The sequence below is a fragment of the Erythrolamprus reginae genome, chromosome 13, assembly GCF_031021105.1.
Source record: "Erythrolamprus reginae isolate rEryReg1 chromosome 13, rEryReg1.hap1, whole genome shotgun sequence".
Classification (NCBI taxonomy): Eukaryota; Metazoa; Chordata; class Lepidosauria; order Squamata; family Dipsadidae; genus Erythrolamprus; species Erythrolamprus reginae.
In genome coordinates, this window is record NC_091962.1 from 9,600,262 (window position 1) to 9,623,332 (window position 23,071).

Genomic DNA, 23,071 nt, shown 5'->3' on the forward strand with positions numbered 1-23,071 from the left:
TATTTTGAGCCTTCAATTTAGGACTTAGTCATCAAATTTTGTTTTCATTGAATGCTGTACGTTTCTCCTGGATTTGGCCTTTTTGTAACTTCAGAGAAATGGTCATTAAGTCGAAAATTGTCTACACAATTTTGCATAGCTTCTTCTCCGGTAATATCGTACTGCTAATCAGAACCCACAAAACATTTGCTAGACCAATTCTTGAATACAGCTCATCTATCTGAAACCTGCACTACATATCGGACATTATCGAGTCCACGGAGAGGGGCGGCATACAAATTAAATAAATAAATGAATAAATGAATAAATAAAATAAAATAAATTATCTGGTATCTGATAATATTGTATTGCCAACCAGAGCGTACAAAACATTTGCTAGTCCAATTTTCAAATACAGCTCATCTGTCTGGAACCTGCACTACATATCGGACATTATCTGATATCTGTTATCTGATAATATGTACTGTTAACTAGAGCGTACAAAACATTTGCTAGTCCAATTCTCAAATACAGCTCATCTGTCTGGAACCTGCACTACATATCAGACATTATCTGATATCTGTTATCTGATAATATGTACTGTTAACTAGAGCGTACAAAACATTTGCTAGTCCAATTCTCAAATACAGCTCATCTGTCTGGAACCTGCACTACATATCAGACATTATATGCCATCTGATAATATTGTACTGCTAACTAGAGCATACAAAACATTTGCTAGACCAATTCTCGAATACGGCTCATCTGTCTGGAACCTGCACTGCATATCGGACATTATCTGATATCTGTTATCTGATAATATTGTACTGCTAACCAGAGCGTACAAAATGTTTGCTAGATGAATTCTTGAATACAACTCATCTGTCTGGAACCTGCACTACATATTGGACATTATCTGTTATCCCGGTAATATTGTATTGCTAACTAACTAGATCATACAAAACATTTGCTAGACCAATTCTCGAATACGTCTCATCTGTCTGGAACCCGCACTGCATATCGGACATGAATACAATCAAATGAGTCCAAAAATATTTCACGAGAAGAGTCCTCCATTCCGCTACAGAATACCTTATACCACCAGATTTGAAATTTTGGGTTTTATGCTTCAGACCTTCCACCATTCTTGTAGCCCATCTTTGGACCCGTTCAATTTTGTCAATATCTTTTTGTAGGTGAGGTCTCCAGAACTGAACACAGTATTATTCCAAATGTGGTCTCACCAGTGCTCTATATAAGGGGATCACAATCTCCCTCTTCCTGCTTGTTATACCTCTAGCTATGCAGCCAAGCATCCTACTTGCTTTCCCTACTGCCTGACTGCACTGTTCACCCATTTTGAGACTGTCACAAATCACTACCCATAAATCCTTCTCTTCTGAAGTTTATGCTAACACAGAACTGCCAATACAATACTCAGATTGAGGCAACCCTAAAGTTTTCCTCCGTTTCCAGTTCAAACTGGAACATCTTCCCCGCGTTTATTGCTTTTGTGTAGGGGGAAAAATAATAAGAATTTTCTTCATTCCCACCTATCCAATGTCTCTCCATCTCTTTTTTTCTCTTACCGCAAACCAGTGAAATGTGCGTGAATTCTCAGGTGCGCCCCATAAATCTGGATTCTAGTGGTTTGGATTTCAATCACCGCCCCAATGGTGGGAATATACTAAAAAGGAAGAAAGAAAAAAAATTAAATGAAGCAGAGACAAAGCTGTGTTTTTCCTGCTTGCTATGTTACAGGTCTCAAAATGGGTGAACATTGCGGTCAGGCGGTAAGGAAAGCGAGTAGGATGCTTGGCTGCATAGCTAGAGGTATAACAAGCAGGGAGAGTGTGATCCTGCTGTATAGAGCGCTGGTGAGACCACATTTGGAATAATACAGTGATACCTCGTCTTACAACCGCCTCGTCATACAAACTTTTCGAGATACAAACCCGGGATTTAAGATTTTTTTGCCTCTTCTTACAAACTATTTTCGCCTTACAAACCCACTGCCACCGCTGGGATGCCCCGCCTCCGGACTTCTGTTGCCAGTGAAGCACCCATTTTTATCCTGCTGGGATTCCCCTGAGGCTCCCCTCCATGGGAAACCCCACCTCCAGACTTCCGTGTTTTTGTGATGCTGCAGGGGAATCCCAGCAGCACAAAAACGGGCGTTTCGCTGGCAACGAAAGTCTGGAGGTGGGGTTTCCCAGTGAGGGGAGCCTCAGTGAAATCGCAGCATCGCAAAAACACAGAGGTCTGGAGGTGGGGTTTCGAGGACTTCGGTGTTTTTGCGATGCTGCGATTTCACTGATGCTCCCTTTGCTGGGAAACCCCACCTCCGGACTTCTGTTGCCAGCGAAGCGCTCGTTTTTGCGATGCTGGGATTCCCCTGCAGCATCGCAAAAACACAGAAGTCCGGAGGTAGGGTTTCTCATGGAGGGGAACCTCAGGGGAATCCCAGCAGTGCAAAAATGGGCTGGCAAAAGGGGTGAATTTTGGGCTTGCATGCATTAATCGCTTTTCCATTGATTCCTATGGGAAACATTGTTTCGTCTTACAAACTTTTCACCTTAAGAACCTCGTCCCAGAACCAATTAAGTTTGTAAGACAAGACTGTGTTCAGTTCTGGAGACTTCACCTACAAAAAGATATTGACAAAATTGAACGGGTCCAAAGACGGGCTACAAGAATGGTGGACGGTCTTAAGCATAAAACGTATCAGGAAAGACTTAATGAACTCAATCTGTATAGTCTGGAGGACAGAAGGAAAAGGGGGGACATGATCAAAACATTTAAATATGTTAAAGGGTTAAATAAGGTCCAGGAGGGAATAGGAAAAAAATACTCTGGAGTTTAAGACATTACTTAGCGCTCTCTGAGATTATGCAAAGGAGGAGATTTGATACTAAAGTTACTGAATTCTTATTGTGTAAACTGTGCAGGGATTCCGAGGGCTCTTAGTCCCCTCTAGTGGAAATTCAAGGATCAGGCATTTGGGAAAATTCGTTAAAAAAAATGAAAACGACAGCACTATTTCTGAATCTTAGCAACTTTAAGCTATGTACATTTCAACTCCCAGAATTCCCCAGCCACCAGGTTTTAAGAGGGCTGCATTTCAACTCCCAGAAATCCCCAACCAGCCTGCTTTAAGATGGGTGGACTTCAACTCCCAGAATCCCCCAGCCAGCATGCTTTAAGAGGGCTGGACTTCAACTCCCAGAATCCCCCAACCAGCCTGCTTTAAAATGGGTGGCCTTCAACTCCCAGAATCCCCCAGCCAGCATGCTTTAAGAGGGCTGGACGGACTTCAACTCCCAGAATTCCCCAAATGGATGGAGTTTAAGATGGGTGGACTTCAACTCCCAGAATTCCCCAGCCAGCATGCTTCAAGAGGGCTGGACTTGTTGATTTACAAATATGGGAGAAAGTCTGGACATCCAATTGGAAAATGACAAAATCAGTTTCATTAAAAGAAAATCAAATTAAGATGTTTTATAGGTGGCATTTGCCACCAAATAGAATAGCAAAGAGGTTTCCTAACATGTCCCCAAATTGCTGGAAATGTAAGCGAGAAATAGGTTCTTTTTATCAGCAGTAGTGGACTTGCCACAAAACTAAGTCATATTGGAATACAATAGAAAAGTGGATAAAAGAAATTACTTTACAGGACATAAAGAAAACGCCAGAACTTTTTTTTACTAGGTATAACGAACCAAAAATATAAAAAGGATATTTTTTTTCTTAATTATTCATATACCGACAGCAGCTAGGATAGTATTTGCACAAAATTGGAAGGGAGGTGACATTCCCAAGGAAGAAGAGGTAATAAGAAAAATTATAGAATGTGCCAAAATGGACATGATGAAAGGCGGTTAAACAATCATGAAGAATCAGAATTTTATGATATCTGGAATAAATTGTATACAGTGTTCCCTCGATTTTCGTGGAGGATGTGTTCCGAGACCGCCCGCAAAAGTTGAATTTCCGCGAAGTAGAGATGCGGAAGTAAATACACTATTTTTGGCTATGGACAGTATCACAAGCCTTCCCTTAACACTTTAAACCCCTAAATTAAAATTTCTCATTCCCTTAGCAACCATTTAGATGATTACTCACCATGTTTATTTATTATAGTTTATTTAAAAAAAAATTATTAAAGTCGGACGAAAGTTTGGCGATGACGTATGATGTCATCGGGCGGGAAAAACCATGGTATAGGGAAAAAAACAGCAAAGTATTTTTTTATTAATATTTTTGAAAAACCGTGGTATAGCCGTTTCGCGAAGTTCGAACCCGCGAAAATCGAGGGACCACGGTATATGGTTAAATAAAAGGGGAAAAACAAAATTTAAACGATTCAAAAGTATGTATAGATATTAGAAATAGCTTTACTTTGTTAACCTTATAGGTAAGAAGTATATAAAAACAAAAATTCTTCTTTTCATTTGAATTATTATATTAATTTTATGAGTTATTAGTGATTTCTTTTTTGTATTAGAAAGACTTCAAAAATAAGTGGGGTGATTGCAACCCCAAATAGATGTTAAATGTATGTTTGTCATGTCTGGTTTTTTATGGAAAATTTAATAAAGTTTATTTTAAAAAAAAAGAGTGCTGAACTTCAACTCCCAGAATTCCCCAAATGGATGGAGTTTAAGATGGATGGCCTTCAACTCCCAGAATCCACCAGCCAGCTTTAAGAGGGATGGGCCAGAAAACTCTGGGAGTTTAAGTCCACCCAAAGGTGCCGACGTTGAGAAAGACTGTGTTACAGCATTGCAACACAACTAACCCAGACTACCCGAACGTTGACACACACTTCCAGAAGGGCCGGATTTTAACTCCCACCAGCCAGATTGGCAAATCAGAAAAAATCTCAACGTGTCAGGACAGCTCTAAATCAAAGGAGTTGACTTATTCTTCCAAGAGTCCCGAGATCAAATCTCTGCTCAGCTGGTTATTTTATTTTTTTTACCCACTGGCACGTAGACAAAACAAAACCGAGCCTTCTTTGACAATGCAGCTAGTCCTCAACGTGCCACCAGAAAGGAGCTCCAAGTTTATGTGGCTAAGTTGAGACGTTGGTTAAGGGGCTTTTGCCCCGTTTTAACCGCCATTTGTTTTGCCACCGTTGTTAAGTGAATCACGGCAGTCATTAACTCAGTAACCTGCTTGTTAAATAAATCTTGCTTCCCCGGTTGAAAGGTCGTAAAAGGGGATCGTGTGACCCTGAGACCGTCATAAGTATGAACCGGTTGCCAAGCATGTCACGTGGAGGATGCCACAATGGTTGTTAAGTGTGAAAAACAGTCACAAGTCCCTTTTTTTTTCAATGCCGTTGTAACTTTGGTCGCTAAAAAAAACCCGTTGTAAGTTGAGGACTGCCTGTAGAATGAGCAATGAAGGTGGCTTATACGATCATTAAAAGAGACAGGTAAGTCCTCGACTCATAAACATTTGTTTAAATGAAGTTATAAACAACACGGGAAAAAAGTGGGACTCTGAACCAGTTCTTGCACTTACGACCATTGACGCATCTCCGTGGTCACAGGTTCAAAATTTGGGCAATGGTTGCAGCCTCTCAAGGTCACCTGATCGCCATTTGCGACCTTCTCAGATGGCTTCCGACAGCCAAAGTCTAGGGGGGAAACCAGGTTCGCTTAATGACTTTTCTTTCTTTCTTTCTTTCTTTCTCTCTCTTTCCTTCCTTCCTTCCTTCCTTCCTTCTTTCTCTCTCTCTCTTTCTTTCTTTCCTTCCTTCCTTCTTTCTTTCCTTCCTTCTTTCTCTCTCTCTCTCTTTCTTTCTTTACTTCCTTCCTTCCTTCTCTTTCTCTCTCTCTCTCCTTCCTTCCTTCCTTCCTTCCTTCCTTCCTTTATTTATTTGATTTTTTTATGCCACCCTTCCCCTTAGACTCAGGGCGGCTTACAACATGTTAGCAATAGCACTTTTAAAAAACAGAGCCAGCCTATTGCCCCCCACAATCCGGGTCCTCATTTGACCCACCTCGGAAGGATGGAAGGCTGAGTCAACCTTGCGCCAGTGATGGGTTTTGAACCGCTGACCTGCAAATCTAGCAGTCAGCTTTAGTAGCCTGCAATACTGCACTCTACCCATTTTGTTTAAAATTGTTTACCCAATTTGTTTAAAATTGTTTAACGACTTTTTCTGTTTTGTTCGTATAAAACCATTGGGCCAAAAATAAAAATGAAAAAGGTCATATAATGAAGCAGGATCATAGTTACCCATGGAAATTCCAGAGTCATTTGTGGTCGCAAACTCGAGGAATGGCCATAGTCTGTTTCTTAATCTCAATATTAGAATAGGGCAAGGGTCCCTCCAATTTATCAACTTTAAGGCTTGTGGACTTCAACTCCCAGAATTCTCCAGCCAGCTATGTTTGGGGACCCCTGACATAGGGGAGTCTCTTTTAAGGATTTGCATTCAAAACTTTTTATAGGATGTCCAGGGGGAAAGCATTTTGAAATTCCCTGACATTTCCCTGTAACTTGCTATCTAGTTAAAGGCACAGTTGTAGATGACATCAGAACAAACGGCTAAGCCATGGAGAAATATCGGTAGCTGAGGAGGCAAGTAATGCTCATTTTTGCTTGACTCTGCGCCAAGCAGCACCATCCGAGTTTTTTTAACATGATTTTTTCCTGACTTTTAAACATTTTAATATAGTTTCCCCCCCTGATTTATTCTGGTTTTTTTCCCCACAAATTCCCTGATAACGCCCTCATCACCTCGAGGCTCGACTACTGTAACGCTCTCTACATGGGGCTACCTTTGAAAAGTGTTCGGAAACTTCAGATCGTGCAGAATGCAGCTGCGAGAGAAATCATGGGCTTTCCCAAAAATGCCCATGTCACACCAACACTCCCCAGTCTGCATTGGTTGCCGATCAGTTTCCAGTCACAATTCAAAGTGTTGGTTATGACCTATAAAGCCCTTCATGGCACCGGACCAGATTACCTCAGGGACCGCCTTCTGCCGCACGAATCCCAGCGACCAATTAGGTCCGACAGAGTGGGCCTTCTCCGGGTCCCGTCAACTAAACAATGTCGTTTGGCGGGACCCAGGGGAAGAGCCTTCTCTGTGGCGGCCCCGGCCCTCTAGAACCAACTCCCTCCAGAGATCAGAATTGCCCCCACCCTCCTCGCCTTTCGTAAGCTCCTTAAAACCCACCTCTGCCGTCAGGCATGGGGGAACTGAGATATTTTTTCCCTCTAGGCTTCTACAATTTATGCATGGTATGTCAGTATGTATGTCTGGTTTTTATAATAAGGGTTTTTAGTTGTTTTATTATTGGATTGCTACATATTGTTTTTATCACTGTTGTTAGCCGCCCCGAGTCCACGGAGAGGGGCGGCATACAAATCAAATCAATTCAAATCAATTCAATTCAAATCAAATCAAATCAAATCAAATCAAATCATAAATAAATAAATTCCCTGATATTTCCCGAACCAGCGATTTCCCTGTTTTCCAGGTTGGCAGGACACCCTGTTCTTAGGATCTCACCGAATCTTCTTTGTAATCGGAATACAGTTCGACATCCACAGTTTGTTTCTGTTCGGTAAAACCAGCGAGGAACAAGCTGGAGAAAGCAAGCGTGTCCAGCATCTGTAATAATCCCGAACGATAGTGCAACATGGCCTAAAAGAGGAAGAAAAATCACCCGTCAGAGGTCAAACAGTCCAAGAATTGCAGAGATGCTATTGCCAGCGTTCCAAAAAGCATCCCAAAAGCATCCCAAAAAGTACTATTGCTATGTTGTTGTTGTTGTTGTTGTTGTTATTATTATTATTATTATTAATATTATTATGATGCTGCATTGGTTGCCGATCAGTTTCCGGTCACAATTCAAAGTGTTGGTTATGACCTATAAAGCCCTTCATGGCACCGGACCAGATTATCTCAGGGACCGCCTTCTGCCGCACGAATCCCAGCGACCAGTTAGGTCCCACAGAGTGGGTCTTCTCCAGGTCCCGTCAACTAAACAATGTCGTTTGGCGGGACCCAGGGGAAGAGCCTTCTCTGTGGCGGCCCCGACCCTTTGGAACCAACTCCCCCCAGATATCAGAGTTGCCCCCACCCTCCTAGCCTTTCGTAAGCTCCTTAAAGCCCACCTCTGTCATCAGGCATGGGGGAATTGATACTTTCCCTCCCCCTAGGCTTATAAAATTTATGCATGGTATGCTAATATGTATGATTGGTTTCTAAATTGGGGTTTTAAATTAACTTAAATATTAGATTTGTTTACATTGTATTATTATTGCTGTGAACCGCCCCGAGTCTGCGGAGAGGGGCGGCATACAAATCTGATAAATAAATAAATAAATATTATTATTACTGTATTATGTCAGTACAACGCAGCAAACGAGATCACTATGCTGGATTTCGTATTTCATCACCAGTCGGGCGCTTCCCAAGCACGTAGGACTGCGTGATGTAGTGGCGAATTATGTTTGCCGATCCCAGTAAAGCGGCCTTTTGCAATTGACAGATGGAGATTTTGTCAATTCCGATGGTTTTCAAATGTCTGCTGAGATCCTTTGGCACTGCGCCCAGCGTGCCAAGGACCACTGGGACCACTTTCACTGGCTAATGCCAGAGTCGTTGCAGCTCGATTTTTAGATCTTTGTATTTCACTAATTTCTCTAGCTGCTTCTCCTCAATATTATTATTATTATTATTATTATTATTATTATTATTATTATTATTATTATCCGAGAAATAAATCAGAGTGCAAGGCTTGGCCCTCCTCAAAGTCCCAATTTATTAACAGGGCCATGTTAACACAACTGGAGAAGCCCGAACCCAAAGTTACAAGGGTATATCCACCCGGGGTTAGAGTTCGTTTCCTGGCATCTCCTCCCACGAGCCCATCGCACGAACCGTACATCTTTCTTCCAGCGTGTATCCTGCAACTCCCAGCAGCTTCCGGACAGATGCTGAACAAAAGCTGACCTTGACAATCTAAAAGGAATGGGTCATGGCATGCAGCCATACACACACACACACACACACACAAGTTCCCACAGCAAAAACAACATTCCAAAAGAACCTAGCATAAGGTGGCAGGCCAAAACCTACAAGCAGAATGGCTTTGGATTGACAGCTGTCTTTTCTCTGATTCCAACAGAAGAAAATATTTGTAGCTAGCACTGATGATGTTACCTAGCTGGGTTATAAAACGTCTGCAAAAAAAAAGCACCAAGCATAGAGAGCACCAAAGACCTTCACAGTTCCTCCTCCTCCTCTTCCTTCTCTCTGCAAACCCGTTTCCCTTCTAGCACTAATGATGTTACCTAGTTGGGTCAAGAAACGTCTGCAAGAAAGAAACCAAGATCAGAGAGCATCTAACAATCTTCAACTACAAGGATTCCCTTCTATCTAATCCACTTGCGTATAAGGAGAGAGCTAGCCCAACTCCCTTCGCACACTGATGATGTTAGTTAGCTGGGTCGTGAAACGTCTGAAGGAAAACAACCTACCCCACCACCATTTTCTGAATTAGCAACATTTCAACCCTTCTCAGTGTCCAATTTAATTTAATTTAATTTAATTTAAATTTATTAAATTTATAAGCACCCAAGCCATCAAGGGCAAAGAGACATGTAAACCCAATTCACTGAGTGTAAGCCAATAAAATGTGGTTTATTGCAAGGCGTGAACCAGGTTTGAAACACCTGCACAGGACTAGCTTAAATATAAATCACATTTATATTTAAGCTTTAATTTATATTTAATTTATATTTAATTTTTAATTTATATAAATTACCTTCTACAGATCATAAACACGGGATGCAATAAGTAATACGAAATTGCAACAAATCCAGATGGTAGAATAAAAGGGCTGCTGTTTGAATCTTAGAGATCATTAAACATAGAAACATAGAAGACTGACGGCAGAAAAAGACCTCATGATCCATCTTATACTATTTTCTGTATTTTATCTTAGGATGGATCTATGTTTATCCCAGGCATGTTTAAATTCAGTTATTGTGGATTTACCAACCACGTCTGCTGGAAGTTTGTTCCAAGGATCTACTACTCTTTCAGTAAAATAATATTTTCTCATGTTGCTTTTGATCTTTCCCCCAACTAACTTCAGATTGTGTCCCCTTGTTCTTGTGTTCACTTTCCTATTAAAAACACTTCCCTCCTGGACCTTATTTAACCCTTTAACATATTTAAATGTTTCGATCCTGTCTCCCCTTTTCCTTCTGTCCTCCACTATACAGATTGAGTTCATTAAGTCTTTCCTGATATGTTTTATGCTTAAGACCTTCCACCATTCTTGTAGCCCATCTTTGGATCCGTTCAATTTTGTCAATATCTTTTTGTAAGGCTTCCAATTTTTCAAATTCCAAAGGCTTCCAATTTTTTTTTCAGGATTGGTTTCCTTCTTCTTTCCTTCCTTTAAATATTTGGCAAAAGTTTTGTTCTAAAGTTTCCTCTTTGTGATACTTCAAAGAGATTTAGCCATTACTCACGGATGTGAAATTTATTAATAAAGGGAAATTTTATTGAACCACTCTATCCGTTGGCCAGAGCAGAAAAGCCTGGTCTTATCCAGCAAAATAATAATAATAATAATAATAATAATAATAATAATAATAATAATAACAACAACAACAACAACAACAACAATAATAACAATAATAATAATAATATTGCAATTGTATTATATATTTTATAAGCGATTATAATGATATTATAATCACAATGATATTGTGATACAAAATCCAGCATGTCAATATCGTTTGCTTTGTATTATTGTTTTTGTGAATAAAATAACAACAACAACAAACAGAGGCACAACTACGTGGCCCAGATGCTTCACTGGAACTTGTGCCACAAATACCACTTACCAGTGGTAAAGAACTGATGGGATCATAAACCTGAGAAAGTTGTTGAAAATAAATATACAGTACTAAAATACTTCGGGACTTTCGAATTCAAACTGACAAGGTTTTGGAACACAATACACCAGACCTCACAATTGTGGAAAATAAAAAAATGTGGATCGTTGATGTCGCCATACCAGGTGACAGTCAAATTGATGAAAAACAAGAAGAAAATGCTAACCTGGACCAGAGTACCTCCGGAACCGCCTGCTACCACACGAATCCCAGCGACTGATAAGGTCCCACAGAGTTGGCCTTCTCCGGGTCCCGTTGACTAAACAATGTCGTTTGGCGGGCCCCAGGGGAAGAGCCTTCTCTGTGGCAGCCCCGGCCCTCTGGAATCAACTCCCCCCGGAGATTAGAACAGCCCCCACCCTCCTTGTCTTTCGTAAGCTACTCAAGACCCACCTATACCGCCAGGCAGGGGGAACTGAGACACCTTCCCCAGGCTTTTATACTTTATGTTTGGTATGTATGTGTTGTTTGGTTTTATATGATAGGGTTTTATATGTCTTTTTCTCTTTTAATATTAGATTTGTTCCACTGTAACATTGTTTTATTATTGTTGTGAGCCGCCCCGAGTCTTCGGAGAGGGGCGGCATACAAATCTAATAAATAATAATAATAATAATAATAATTATTATTATTATTATTATTATTATTAACCAATATCAGGATCTTAAAATCGAACTACGACAACTCTGGCATAAACCAGGACAAGTTGGTTCCAGTGGTAGTTGGCGCATTGGGTTGCTGTGCCACAAGACCTCAGCCAGCATTTGAAAACAATAAACATAGAAACATAGAAGACTGACAGCAGAAAAAGACCTCATGGTTCATCTAGTCTGCCCTTATACTATTTCCTGTATTTTATCTTACAATGGATATACGTTTATCCCAGGCATGTTTAAATTCAGTTACTGTGGATTTACCAACCACGTCTGCTGCAAGTTTGTTCCAAGGATCTACTACTCTTTCAGTCAAATAATATTTACTCATGCTGCTTTTGATCTTTCCCCCAACTAAGTTCAGATTGTGTCCCCTTGTTCTTGTGTTCACTTTCCTATTAAAAACACTTCCCTCCTGAACCTTATTTAACCCTTTGACATATTTAAATGTTTCGATCATGTCCCCCCTTTTCCTTCTGTCCTCCAGACTATACAGATTGAGTTCATTCAGTCTTTCCTGATACGTTTTATGCTTAAGACCTTCCACCATTCTTGTAGCCTGTCTTTGGACACGTTCAATTTTGTCAATATCTTTTTGTAGGTGAGGTCTCCAGACCTGAACACAGTATTCCAAATGTGGTCTCACCAGCGCTCTATATAAGGGGATCACAATCTCCCTCTTCCTGCTTGTTATACCTCTAGCTATGCAGCCAAGCATCCTACTTGCTTTTCATTGACAAAATCACGATCTGTCAGTTGCAAAAGGCCATCAAACTTGGATCTGTGCGCATCATACGAAAATACCTAAGAACGCCTGTACTTAAGAACTTTTCAAGATAAGAACCGGGTGTTCAAGATTTTTTTGCCTCTTAAGAACCCAAGCCCGGAAAAATTTCCCAAGAAATTTGAGAACAGCACGAAGGCCCGGCCAGTTTCCTGCCATTTTTTAAAAAGCCTTAAAGTTTTAGATTTTTTTGATTCCCCTCACTTCATCTTCTTCCTTCGGCAGCGACTGTCCTCCTCCTCTTCTTCTTCCTCCTCCTCCTCCCACCCAAATTCCAAGCTTTTATTTCTTTCCTAATGGGTTTGCACGCATTATTTGCTTTTACCTTGATTCCTATGGGAAACATTGCTTCTACTTACAAACTTTTCTACTTAAGTACCTGGTCATGGAATGAATTAAGTTCTTAAGTAGAGGAGCCACTGTACATCACACAGTCCAAGAGGCTTGGGAAGTGTTCGACTTGTGATAGTATGATACAAAATCCAGCTTATCCATCTCGTTTGCTGTATATTACTGTTTTTTGTGAAAATAATAATAACAACAATAACAAAAACAACAATGATAATAAACAACGCTTGGGAAATGTTTGACTTGTGATATTGTGATACGAAATCCAGCATATAAATCTCGTTTGCTGTGTGTTACTGTTTGTTGTGAATAAAATAATAATAACAACCAAAATAATAACAATCCAAATAATAACCACAATCCAATCCCCCTGATAATCTCTCAAGCCTTAGAAAATCCCAGCGACAGAGGTCCTACAGAGTTGGCCTTCTCCGGGTCCCATCAACTAAGCAATGTCGTTTGGCGGGACCCAGGAGAAGAGCCTTCTCTGTGGCGGCCCCGACCCTCTGGAACCAGCTCCCCCCAGATATCAGAGTTGCCCCCACCCTCCTTGCCTTTCACAAGCTCCTTAAAACCCACCTCTGTCGTCAGGCATGGGGAAAATTGAAATTTCCCTTCCCCCTAGGCTTATAGAATTTATACATGGTGTGCTTGTATGTATGAGTGGTTATTTAAATTGGGGGTTTTTAGATTGTTTTTAATATTAGATTTGTTTACATTGTTTTTTTATATTGTTGTTAGCCGCCCCGAGTCTTCGGAGAGGGGCGGCATACAAATCAAATCAAATCAATAAATAAATCAATAAATCAATCAATAAATAAATCAATAAATAAATAAATTCCAAACTTACAGCTCGAGCGGAAGAAGAAATCACACGGCCGCCTTTGGTGTAACACGAAATAACCACCATGAACATGCCAAGATTCTGGTTGACCGGCGATTCGGGTAATTCCAACTCCAGGGACATTCGGTAAGGTTGGCCGTACATGAGAACCTGATGGGTGAAAAGAGGAGAATTATCTTCCATTGTGAGGGTCACTCATGCCCGGGGTTATCTCCCAGTTGGACTACTGCAATGCGCTCTACGTGGGGCTGCCCTTGAAGACTGCAGGGAATCCTCAACTTATAAACAATCAATATCAATCAATATCAACTTTATTTGATTAGTCAATCGACCATATCAAAGCGAGGAAAAGGACATCGGTCGTCATAAAACTGTGACTGGTTAAAATACAGTGGAACCTCGACATACGAGCAGCTCTACTTACGAGCTACTCGAGATAAGAGCTGGGAGGGGAGCGACATTTTTGTTCGCCTCCCGAGCTCACATTCGGGATACGAGCGCCAAGGAGCTGTCTCCTGAAGCCGAACGCTAACTTCCGCGTTCGGCTTCAGGAGACAGCTCCTTGGCGCTCGTATCCCGCGTGTTTTAAAAGGTTGCAGCCGGCCTGGGGGGCTCGGGGGGGTGCTGGCAAGCCCCCCAGGCCGGCTGCAACCTTTTAAAACACGCGCGCCGCTTCGCAGCTGTCTCCTGAAGCCGAACGCTAACTTCCGCGTTCGGCGGCAGCGGTTTTTTTTTGTTGTTGCACGGATTAATTGACTTTACATTGTTTCCTATGGGAAACAATGTTTCGTCATACGAGCGTTCCGACTTACGAGCCTCCTTCCGGAACCAATTAGTCTCGTAAGTCGGGGTTCTACTGTACAATAAAATTGGCTAAATTAGAGGGAATTTGAATAAATAATAAGTTAAAATGCAGTATAATATGCTAAAATTGAGTAGTAAAACATGAGAATATGACTCGTGCAAAGGATTATATTAAACAAATCTAAGATACTGATATAAAATATTCTTAAGTGAGTTCATCTCCTTTGCATGCCACCCCAATAGGTTCTATAAAACGTAGAACAGCCCTGACTATAAACTTAGCGGTTCTAGAAACTACATATATATTTGTACCCTGAAGAAACTTATAACCACTTGTGCGGCGATCCTGGGAAGTTACAACGGGCTTTAAAAAAGTGACTTTGGATCGTTTTCCCCCCAGTTAAGACATTTCCACCATTCCTACATGATCAAGATTAAAATGTTGGGCAATCGGTTCCTATTTATGACCGCTGTCGTGTCACACAATCCCTTTTTTAAGAACTTCTGACAAGCACAGCCAACGGGGGAAGCCAGATTCGTTGAAGAACGGGGGTGATTAACTCATCAGCTGCAGTGATCCACTTCACAACTGCGGCAAAGAAAGGTGGTAAAATGAGACCAAATTCCGTCAACAAAGGCCTCGCTTAGCGACAGAAATCTGGGGCTCAATTGTGGTCGTAAGGTGAGGACTGCCTGTACTTACAACCAATCCTCTCATAGAAACATAGAAAACTGACGGCAGAAAAAGACCTCATGATCCATCTAGTCTGCCCTTATACTATTTCCTGTATTTTATCTTAGGATGGATCTATGTTTATCCCAGGCATGTTTAAATTCAGTTACTGTGGATTTATCAACCACGTCTGCTGGAAGTTTGTTCCAAGGATCTACTACTCTTTCAGTAAAATAATATTTTCTCACGTTGCTTTTGATCTTTCCCCCAACTAACTTCAGATTGTGTCCCCTTGTTCTTGTGTTCACTTTCCTATTAAAAACACTTCCCTCCTGGACCTTATTTAACCCTTTAACATATTTAAATGTTTCAATCATGTCCCCCCTTTCCTTTCTGTCCTCCAGACTATACCGATGGAGTTGATGAAGTCTTTCCTGATACTTTTATGCTTAAGACCTTCCACCATTCTTGTAGCCCGTTCAATTTTGTCAATATCTTTTTGTAGGTGAGGTCTCCAGAACTGAACACAGTATTTCAAATGTGGTCTCACCAGCGCTCTATATAGCGGGATCATAATCTCCCTCTTCCCTCTCTCATTGAAGATTCGTTGCAATGTCCCCATGATTACGTGATCAAAATTTGGCTGGTTTGGCGATCAGCACGTATTTATGACTTGTAACATCCCAGGATCGCAAGTTCGTTTCCTGTGACCTTCCCAGCCGCACGAGCGGTTATGGGCCTTCCAAGACTTATCCATATTTCACCATCACTCCGCAAGCTGTATTGGTTGCCAATTAGTTTCCGGACACAATTCAAAGTGTTGGTTATGACCTACAAAGCCCTACATGGCATTGGGCCAGATTACCTCCGAGACCGCCTTCTGGCGCTTGAATCCCAGCGCCCGGTCAGGTCCCACAGAGTCGGCCTTCTCAGGGTCCCGTCAACCAGACAATGTCGTTTGGCAGGGCCTAGGGGAAGAGCCTTCTCTGTGGTGGCCCCGGCCCTCTGGAATCAGCTCCCACCGGAGATTTGCACTGCCCCCATCCTCCTCGCCTTCCGTAAAAGTTTAAAGACCCATTTATGGCGCCAAGCTTGGGCCACTAGATCTTAGCCCCCTGATCAATGAATGTTTAATATGTTTGGTTGAGTGAATGGTGATGAATGGTTTTTAAAAAAAAATTATATTACAGTTTTTAAGTCTTTTTAGCTACAGTATATTAATTGGATTTTTAAATGTATTGTTATGTTTTTCTGATATGTTGTGAGCCTCCCCGATTCTTTGGAGAGGGGCGGCACACAACATTATCAATTCTTTTTTTTAAAAAAATAGTTTATTAATTTATTAAGAAAGGAGAGGGGGTGGAGGAGTACAAAAATACAAAAAAGGGTATTATTATCAATTCTTAAAAATCTAAATAAAATGTTTCCCTCACCGTCCTACTACAAAAGATTACATGACATCAGTGCAAAGAATAATCAAATCTCTTTTATCTGAATTTTAATATTGTATCGTATAGCTAATTAAAAGTTAGCTGTATGATACCATATCTATCTCTGTCTGTATCTTTAATAAAAGAAACTATTCGCAATATGTTCTATAAAATTAATAGAAATTTTACACGAGGAGAGATAAGAGCCTCCATTGATGGAGCAATGAGAAAATAAAAGTTTATACAGTACAGTGATCCCTCGATTTTCGCGATCGCAATCTTCGCAAAACGCTATATCGCGATTTTTCCACCCGATGACGTCACTCCTTTCCTTTCTCATCTTTCTTTCTCTCTCTCTTTCTCTATCTTGCTTCTTCCTCTCTCACACTCTCTTCCTCCCTCTCTCATCTCTTTCTTTCCTTCTCTCTCTTTCTCTATCTCTCCCCCTCTTGCTCTCGAGCGGCAAGCGAGCAGCCGGGCGGGCGGGCGAACGGGCAAGCGGCAAGCGAGCGGCTGGGTGGGCGGGTGACGGGCAAGCGGCAAGCGATCTTGGGGTTTCCCCTTTGCCTGGGCGGCGGGAAGACCCAGGGAAGGTTCCTTCGGCCGCCCAGCAGCTGATCTGCTCCGCAGCGCGGCAGCAGCGAGGAGCCGAAGATGGGGTTTCCCCTTTGCCTGGGCAACGGGGAAACCCCATCTTCGGCTCCTCGCTGCTGCCGCGCTGCGGAGCAGATCAGCTGCTGGACGGCCGAAGGAACCTTCCCTGGGTCTTCCCACCGCCCACGCAAACTCCACCATCTGCGCATGTGCGGCCATGAAAAAAAGGGCGCGCATGCGCAGATGGTGTTTTTACTTCCGCAACCCTACATCGCGAAAAATCGATTATCGCGAGGGGTCTTTGAACGTAACCCTCGCGATACTAGAGGGATCACTGTATATGATTGTTTTAAGCAATAGAAACATAGAAACATAGAAGTCTGACGGCAGAAAAAGACCTCATGGTCCATCTAATCTGCCCTTATACTATTTTCTGTATTTTATCTTAGGATGGATAAATGTTTATCCCAGGCATGTTTAAATTCAGTGACTGTGGATTTACCAAACACCTCTGCTGGAAGTTTGTTCCAAGCATCTGCTACTCTTTCAGTCAAATAATATTTTCTCACGTTGCTTTTGATCTTTCCCCCAACTACCTTCAGATCGTGTCCCCTTGTTCTTGTGTTCACTTTCCTATTAAAAACAATCATATGATTATAATAACTACATATTGTTATAATAGTTATAACTATATTTTGCTATAATAGTTATAACTATATATTGTTTTACTTTATGGTGGAGAAAAATAAGAATCTTATACCGGAGAGGGGCAGCATACATACAAACAAACAAACAAACAAACAAACAAATGAAAATAAATGAAAATAAATAAAAATAAATATAAAAATATAAAAATATAAAAATATAAAAATATAAAAATATAAAAATATAAAAATATAAAAATATAAAAATATAAAAATATAAAAATATAAAAATATAAAAATATAAAAATATAAAAATATAAAAATATAAAAATATAAAAATATAAAAATATAAAAATATAACTAACTAACTAACTAACTAACTAACTAACTAACTAACTAACTAACTAACTAACTAACTAACACCCAGACTCGCTTAAGGACCCAAACTCGCTTAAGGACCATGTGTTTAGCAACCCAGATGTGCGTGGGTCAGTTCAACAGGTATTGCATGGGGCGATCAACTCCACCATCTTAATTGCCAGGCTGCACCCAACGGGCGCAGCAGCTGAGATAAAACCACGAGCTGAGAATTTCAAGCCCGGTTTGAATTTCACCTGGTTTCTGATGCAATAACTACAGAGGCTCCAAAAGAAAAAGAAAAAAACCTTCAGAGCATTTTGTGCAGTTCTCATGGGGTTTGGGGGCTGTAATACTACTGATTTTCCCTGTTCTGGTCCCATGCTTTGCATGTACAGTATGTGCCTAAAGACATCTATCCAGTCGGCCATATCCTGTTTTTAAGCACCTGCGGTGATTAAAGCTAATTATAAGTTGGAGGGAGGGAAGGAAGGAAGGAAGGAAGGAAAAATAAGAAGGGAGGAAGGAAATCGAAAAGGGAAGGGATAAATGAGAGGGAGGAAGGGAAGGAAGAAAAGAAGGGAGCTAAGGAAAGGAAGGGAGAGGATATAAATTAGAAAGAAAAGAAAGAAGGAAAGGGAAAGAGGGAGAGGAAAGAAAGGAAGGAGGGAGGGAGGGAAGAAAAGAAGAGGAAGGAGGGAGGGAAGGAAAGAAGAGGAAGGAAGGGAGGGAGGGAAAGGGAAGGAAAGAAGAGAGGAGGGGAGAGGAAAGAAAGGAAGGAGGGAGGGAGGGAGGGAAGGAAAGAAGGGAGAGGGAGGGAAGGAAAGAAGAGAGGAGATATAAATTAGAAAGAAAAGAAAGAAGGAAAGGGAAAGAGGAAGAGGAAAGAAAGGAAGGAGGGAGGGAAGGAAAGAAGAGGGAGGAAGGGAGGGAGGGAGGGAGGGAGGGAGGGAGGGAGGGAGGGAGGGAGGAAGGAAGGAAGGGAGGAAGGAAGGAAGGAAGGCGCAAAGGAGCAATCAGAATTTTCAAAAACCGTAGAACAAAAATAGTGTACAACTTTTGTTTCCTGCAAACCTATTCCATTTCATTTCAAAACTCAGCGGTCATCAACTGATCTTTGAAAGCGGTCACCTGGTCTCGGCTGTCCTTGATGAACGAAATGTTGGCAACAGGAAAAGAGCAGAGTTCAGGCCCAGGTTGACCACAGTCTGTCCTGGAAAAAAAAGCCAAAGAGTTCTGTCACTCCAGATTCAGGTGACACTTTAGCAGAAATCAAATTTTACAAAGCTGTTTTGTTAATGTGTCATTTTAGAGGCAAAGAATTATACAGGTAGTCCTTGACTGACACCATGTGTTTAGTGGCCATTCAAAATGACAATGGAACTGGGGGGAAAAATTACCAATGACCATTCCTCACTCTTATGACTATCTCAGTGGTCACAAGATCAAAATTTGGGCACTTGCAAACTGGCGTCTATTTATAACGGTTGCAGAGTCGCGATTTGCATCCTTGCCAGCCAGCTTCCGACAAGGGTGGGGGGATTCACTTAATGACCATGTGAACTGTACTGATTTGCTTAACAACTTCCCTCCAAAAAATTTAATTACAAAAAATTAAAAAATTAAAATTAAATTACTACCATTAAAAATTGTAGTAATAAATGTACATAGTACAGGCGAAACTCGAAAAATTAGAATATCGTGCAAACGTTCATTTATTTCAGTAATGTAACTTAAAAGGCGAAACTTAATATATGAGAGATATTCATAACATGGAAGGCAAGATAGTTCAAGCCGTGATTTGTCATAACTGTATAAGAATTATGTGTGAAATGGAATTACAAAAATTACGAGTAACGTCTGCCAAAAATGCTAATGGAATGTTGTAAATATATAAGTTTTAGTTCATTCCTCCAACACTTCTGACAAGAATGGGATTGTAAATAAATAACCCAAATATACTACTCAAAAAAATAAAGGGACCCCTCAAAGAACCCATCCTAGATCTGAATGAATGAAATATTCTCACTGAATACTTTGTTCTGTACAAAGTTGAATGTGCACAACAGCAGGTGAAATTGATGGCCAATCAGTGTTGCTTCCTAAGTGGACAGTTGGATTTCACAGAAGTTTGATTTACTGGGAGTTATATTGTTTAAGCGTTCCCTTTATTTTTTTGAGCATTTTTTTGCTGTATGATTGTTTGTGTTTTGTACTGTGCTATGTTATAATCAATAAAAACTCCAAAAAAAGGCATAATGTGTCATTATATGTGATAATGTGTTTTTATCATTGCTGTGAGCCGGCCCGAGTCTACGGAGAGGGGCGGCATACAAATCTAATAAATAATGATGATGATGATAATAATAATAATAATAATAATAATAATAATAATAATAATAATCAGAAGTGACTCGCTTTAACAATTTCCTTCCTTAGCAACGGAAATTCTGGGCCCCATTGCCGTTGTAAAACAAGGACTGCAGGTATAATCTCCTACTAACCCAGTCTGCTACAAACCACCATCTATCAAACTAACCTGAATTGGTAGTGCACCGGACTGACATAGCTGACCGTCGGCATGTAGGAGTAATAGAAGCTGCCGTACAGGAAAATGGAGACCCAGAGGAGAAGCAGCAGTACGCAGAACAAAATGGCCGTCTGCAGGACCGTGCGACGCACTCGCAGCATAAGCAAAGAGGTCACTTCTTGGATCCACACCAAGAATGGTCCGGGATTGGCCGACATGATGGCGGGTTGGTGCAGGATCCAAAGAAAACAAGTCAAGTTCAACCTACTACGCCAAGCAACGAGCGTCCGTGTTTTGGCACCGTGGAAAAAAGCAGAGTTTCCTTACGCGAAGAAGATGCGGATTTAGAAAATAATTAAAGCATTGTCGTCATTGTAATCGGGAAGTCAAAAGATTTTCGCGCAGGTGAAAAGGACCGGATGGAAGATGGCACATTGTCGCATTGCAATTTTCAGAAAGCGGTTTTGGCTTCATGGGAAAAATAGGTAGAACATGCTGGATTGGAGAGGGATCCTTGAGTCCCTTCTCTTAAGAAATTAGGCTGTTCTTTAGACTCTGTTCCCCAGGGTCTGAAAAGGTTTCTAAAATGGAAAGAAAAAAGACAAAAATGGATCTAGGGTTATTGCAGACACTGGATTTTGCAAACTTTTGGCATCTGTTCTCTCTTCTTGGGTTCAACTTTTCTCTACAAGTCTTTGGATCTGTGAACAAAGAGCTTTGACACTTCTTGGAGAAGGAAGTTCTACAGTAAAGGGAGGGGGGGTATCATGGGATGCAGAGATTATAAAATAAAATAAAATAAAATAGGCCTCTGGCCCATTTCCTTTGCCAATTCTGTCTGAGCAACTCAGATGGAGCTTGCAAAAAACAGCTTCAGAAGCAACATTCTCAGTTGCTGATTGTTGAAGTTTAAAACAATTCGTAGAAAAGTTTATTGGAGTTTTATTTTTTTATAAGCCACCCAAAATCGCTATGAGATGGGCAGGCATGTTTTTATTTTATTTATTAAATCTGGAGGCAAAAATTACATATTTTCTAAACCAACACATAAGTAAAAGCAAGTTTTCTCAATGAAAGACTGGTGAGTGACTCATTTGGTCCCTACTTCTCAATACAGCCAGCACTTGATTTGAATCATTTTTTAAATTGCTGTCTGTAAAAGAGGGTAAATGATAAAAGACTTTAAATAAAACCACAGTTAAATTATTACAGTGCAGAATTTTGGGGAGCAAAAGCTGTACTAACACCCAAAGTATTTTTTTTCTTTCCTCAAGCAAGAAGGCAAAACTTGGGACAGAAAGGAACTTAAAATCGGTACTGCTCAAAGGTTACAATCAGTAGTAGGAGTGATCTTCACTGGAGTCCCTGGTTGCAGTTTTAGTACAGTTTTGAATAATATTTTAATCTGTATAATCTTAATTTTTTAACTGGTTTTATAATCTTTAGGGTAGGTGGACGCCATAAACATTTAATAAATAAATAACATAATAGTTAAAGTTAAATCCCAATTGAAAACACAGCCTCATCAACATTCAGAGATACACTGGTTTTTTAAACCTTTTTAAGTTACTAAACACACAACAGAATTAGACCAGCCTTACATCTGCCTAGATTCTGTGGACAAAAATCTCTCACAATTCCACAAAATGACACTTTTAAATTTACTCATACTGTTTACACTTGCCACTATGCTCTGGCAAATCAAACTAACAGCCTTAATTTTTTTAGAATTACAGCCCCACTCTCCCAGTGATGTCCAATTCAGCTTCTAGCTAAATTCTAAGCATTCTTAATTAAATAAATAAGACAAATGCACTACAATCATATCCGAATCCTGCAAAGTCTGTTTTATTTTTGCAACAACCAGGAAGATATTAGAGGGGAACTGGACGTGGTCTCTTATGATAAAACCTTTTTTTTTTAATTAAGAGACAGGGAGACAAAGTACATATGGTTTCCCCCACCCACCCAATATTGGTTTAGCACAAACCACCATCCCATCTCAGGTTTAAGAAAGACAAAGAGGACAGGAGTCTTGCAAAAAGGACCAATGATGTTGCATTGAAGATTGAAAAGCAGAGAAAAGAGGGGCTGGGAATGTAGAAGGGCAAAGAAGGATGGAGGCTTTTAAAAAAAAACCCACCCATTTTTCCAAACTCTGATTGCGGGTCAGAGAGGAGCCAAGATGGCTTGTCAGTTTCTATTAACAGGGAGAGGGAAAAATAAAATTGCAAAGCACCTGAATTACTTCCAGCGCTGCTGCTGCTGCGGCTCCGCCTCTGGATTCTCCCTTTAAAGTCTTCCCCCACTCCCTCCCCTCCTTTTCCCCCAAATGTGGGTCTGGTTCTACCTCTTCCGGGTTTGGCCCCGCCCCCGAGAAGGGAGGAGGGAGAGGAGGAGGAGAAGCCTCCTTTATTGCTGCTGCGGCAGCCAGCATCTTCTAGTCACGTGGTCGGAGGGATGCGGCGGCCTGCCTGCCTCCCGTTTCCATGG

General features: G+C 40.9%; 1 protein-coding gene across 2 annotated transcripts in view; it reads right to left on the minus strand.

Moving 5' to 3' along the window:
- Positions 1–22,960, minus strand: part of BSCL2 (BSCL2 lipid droplet biogenesis associated, seipin) — a 29,208-nt gene extending 6,248 nt beyond the window's left edge. Inside the window, exons 1-6 of one of the 2 annotated variants that reach the window (XM_070766376.1) lie at positions 22,818–22,960; positions 20,588–21,159; positions 19,180–19,261; positions 13,553–13,696; positions 7,511–7,645; positions 1,569–1,666 (exon numbers count right to left, since the gene is read on the minus strand). In XM_070766376.1, the coding sequence (XP_070622477.1) occupies positions 1,569–1,666; positions 7,511–7,645; positions 13,553–13,696; positions 19,180–19,261; positions 20,588–20,796 (668 nt within the window). In that variant the 5' untranslated portion in view covers positions 20,797–21,159; positions 22,818–22,960. Of the gene's footprint in view, positions 1–1,568; positions 1,667–7,510; positions 7,646–13,552; positions 13,697–19,179; positions 19,262–20,587; positions 21,160–22,721 lie in introns of both variants that reach the window. The other variant, XM_070766378.1, reaches the window with a different exon arrangement.
- Positions 22,961–23,071: the final 111 nt, after the last annotated feature.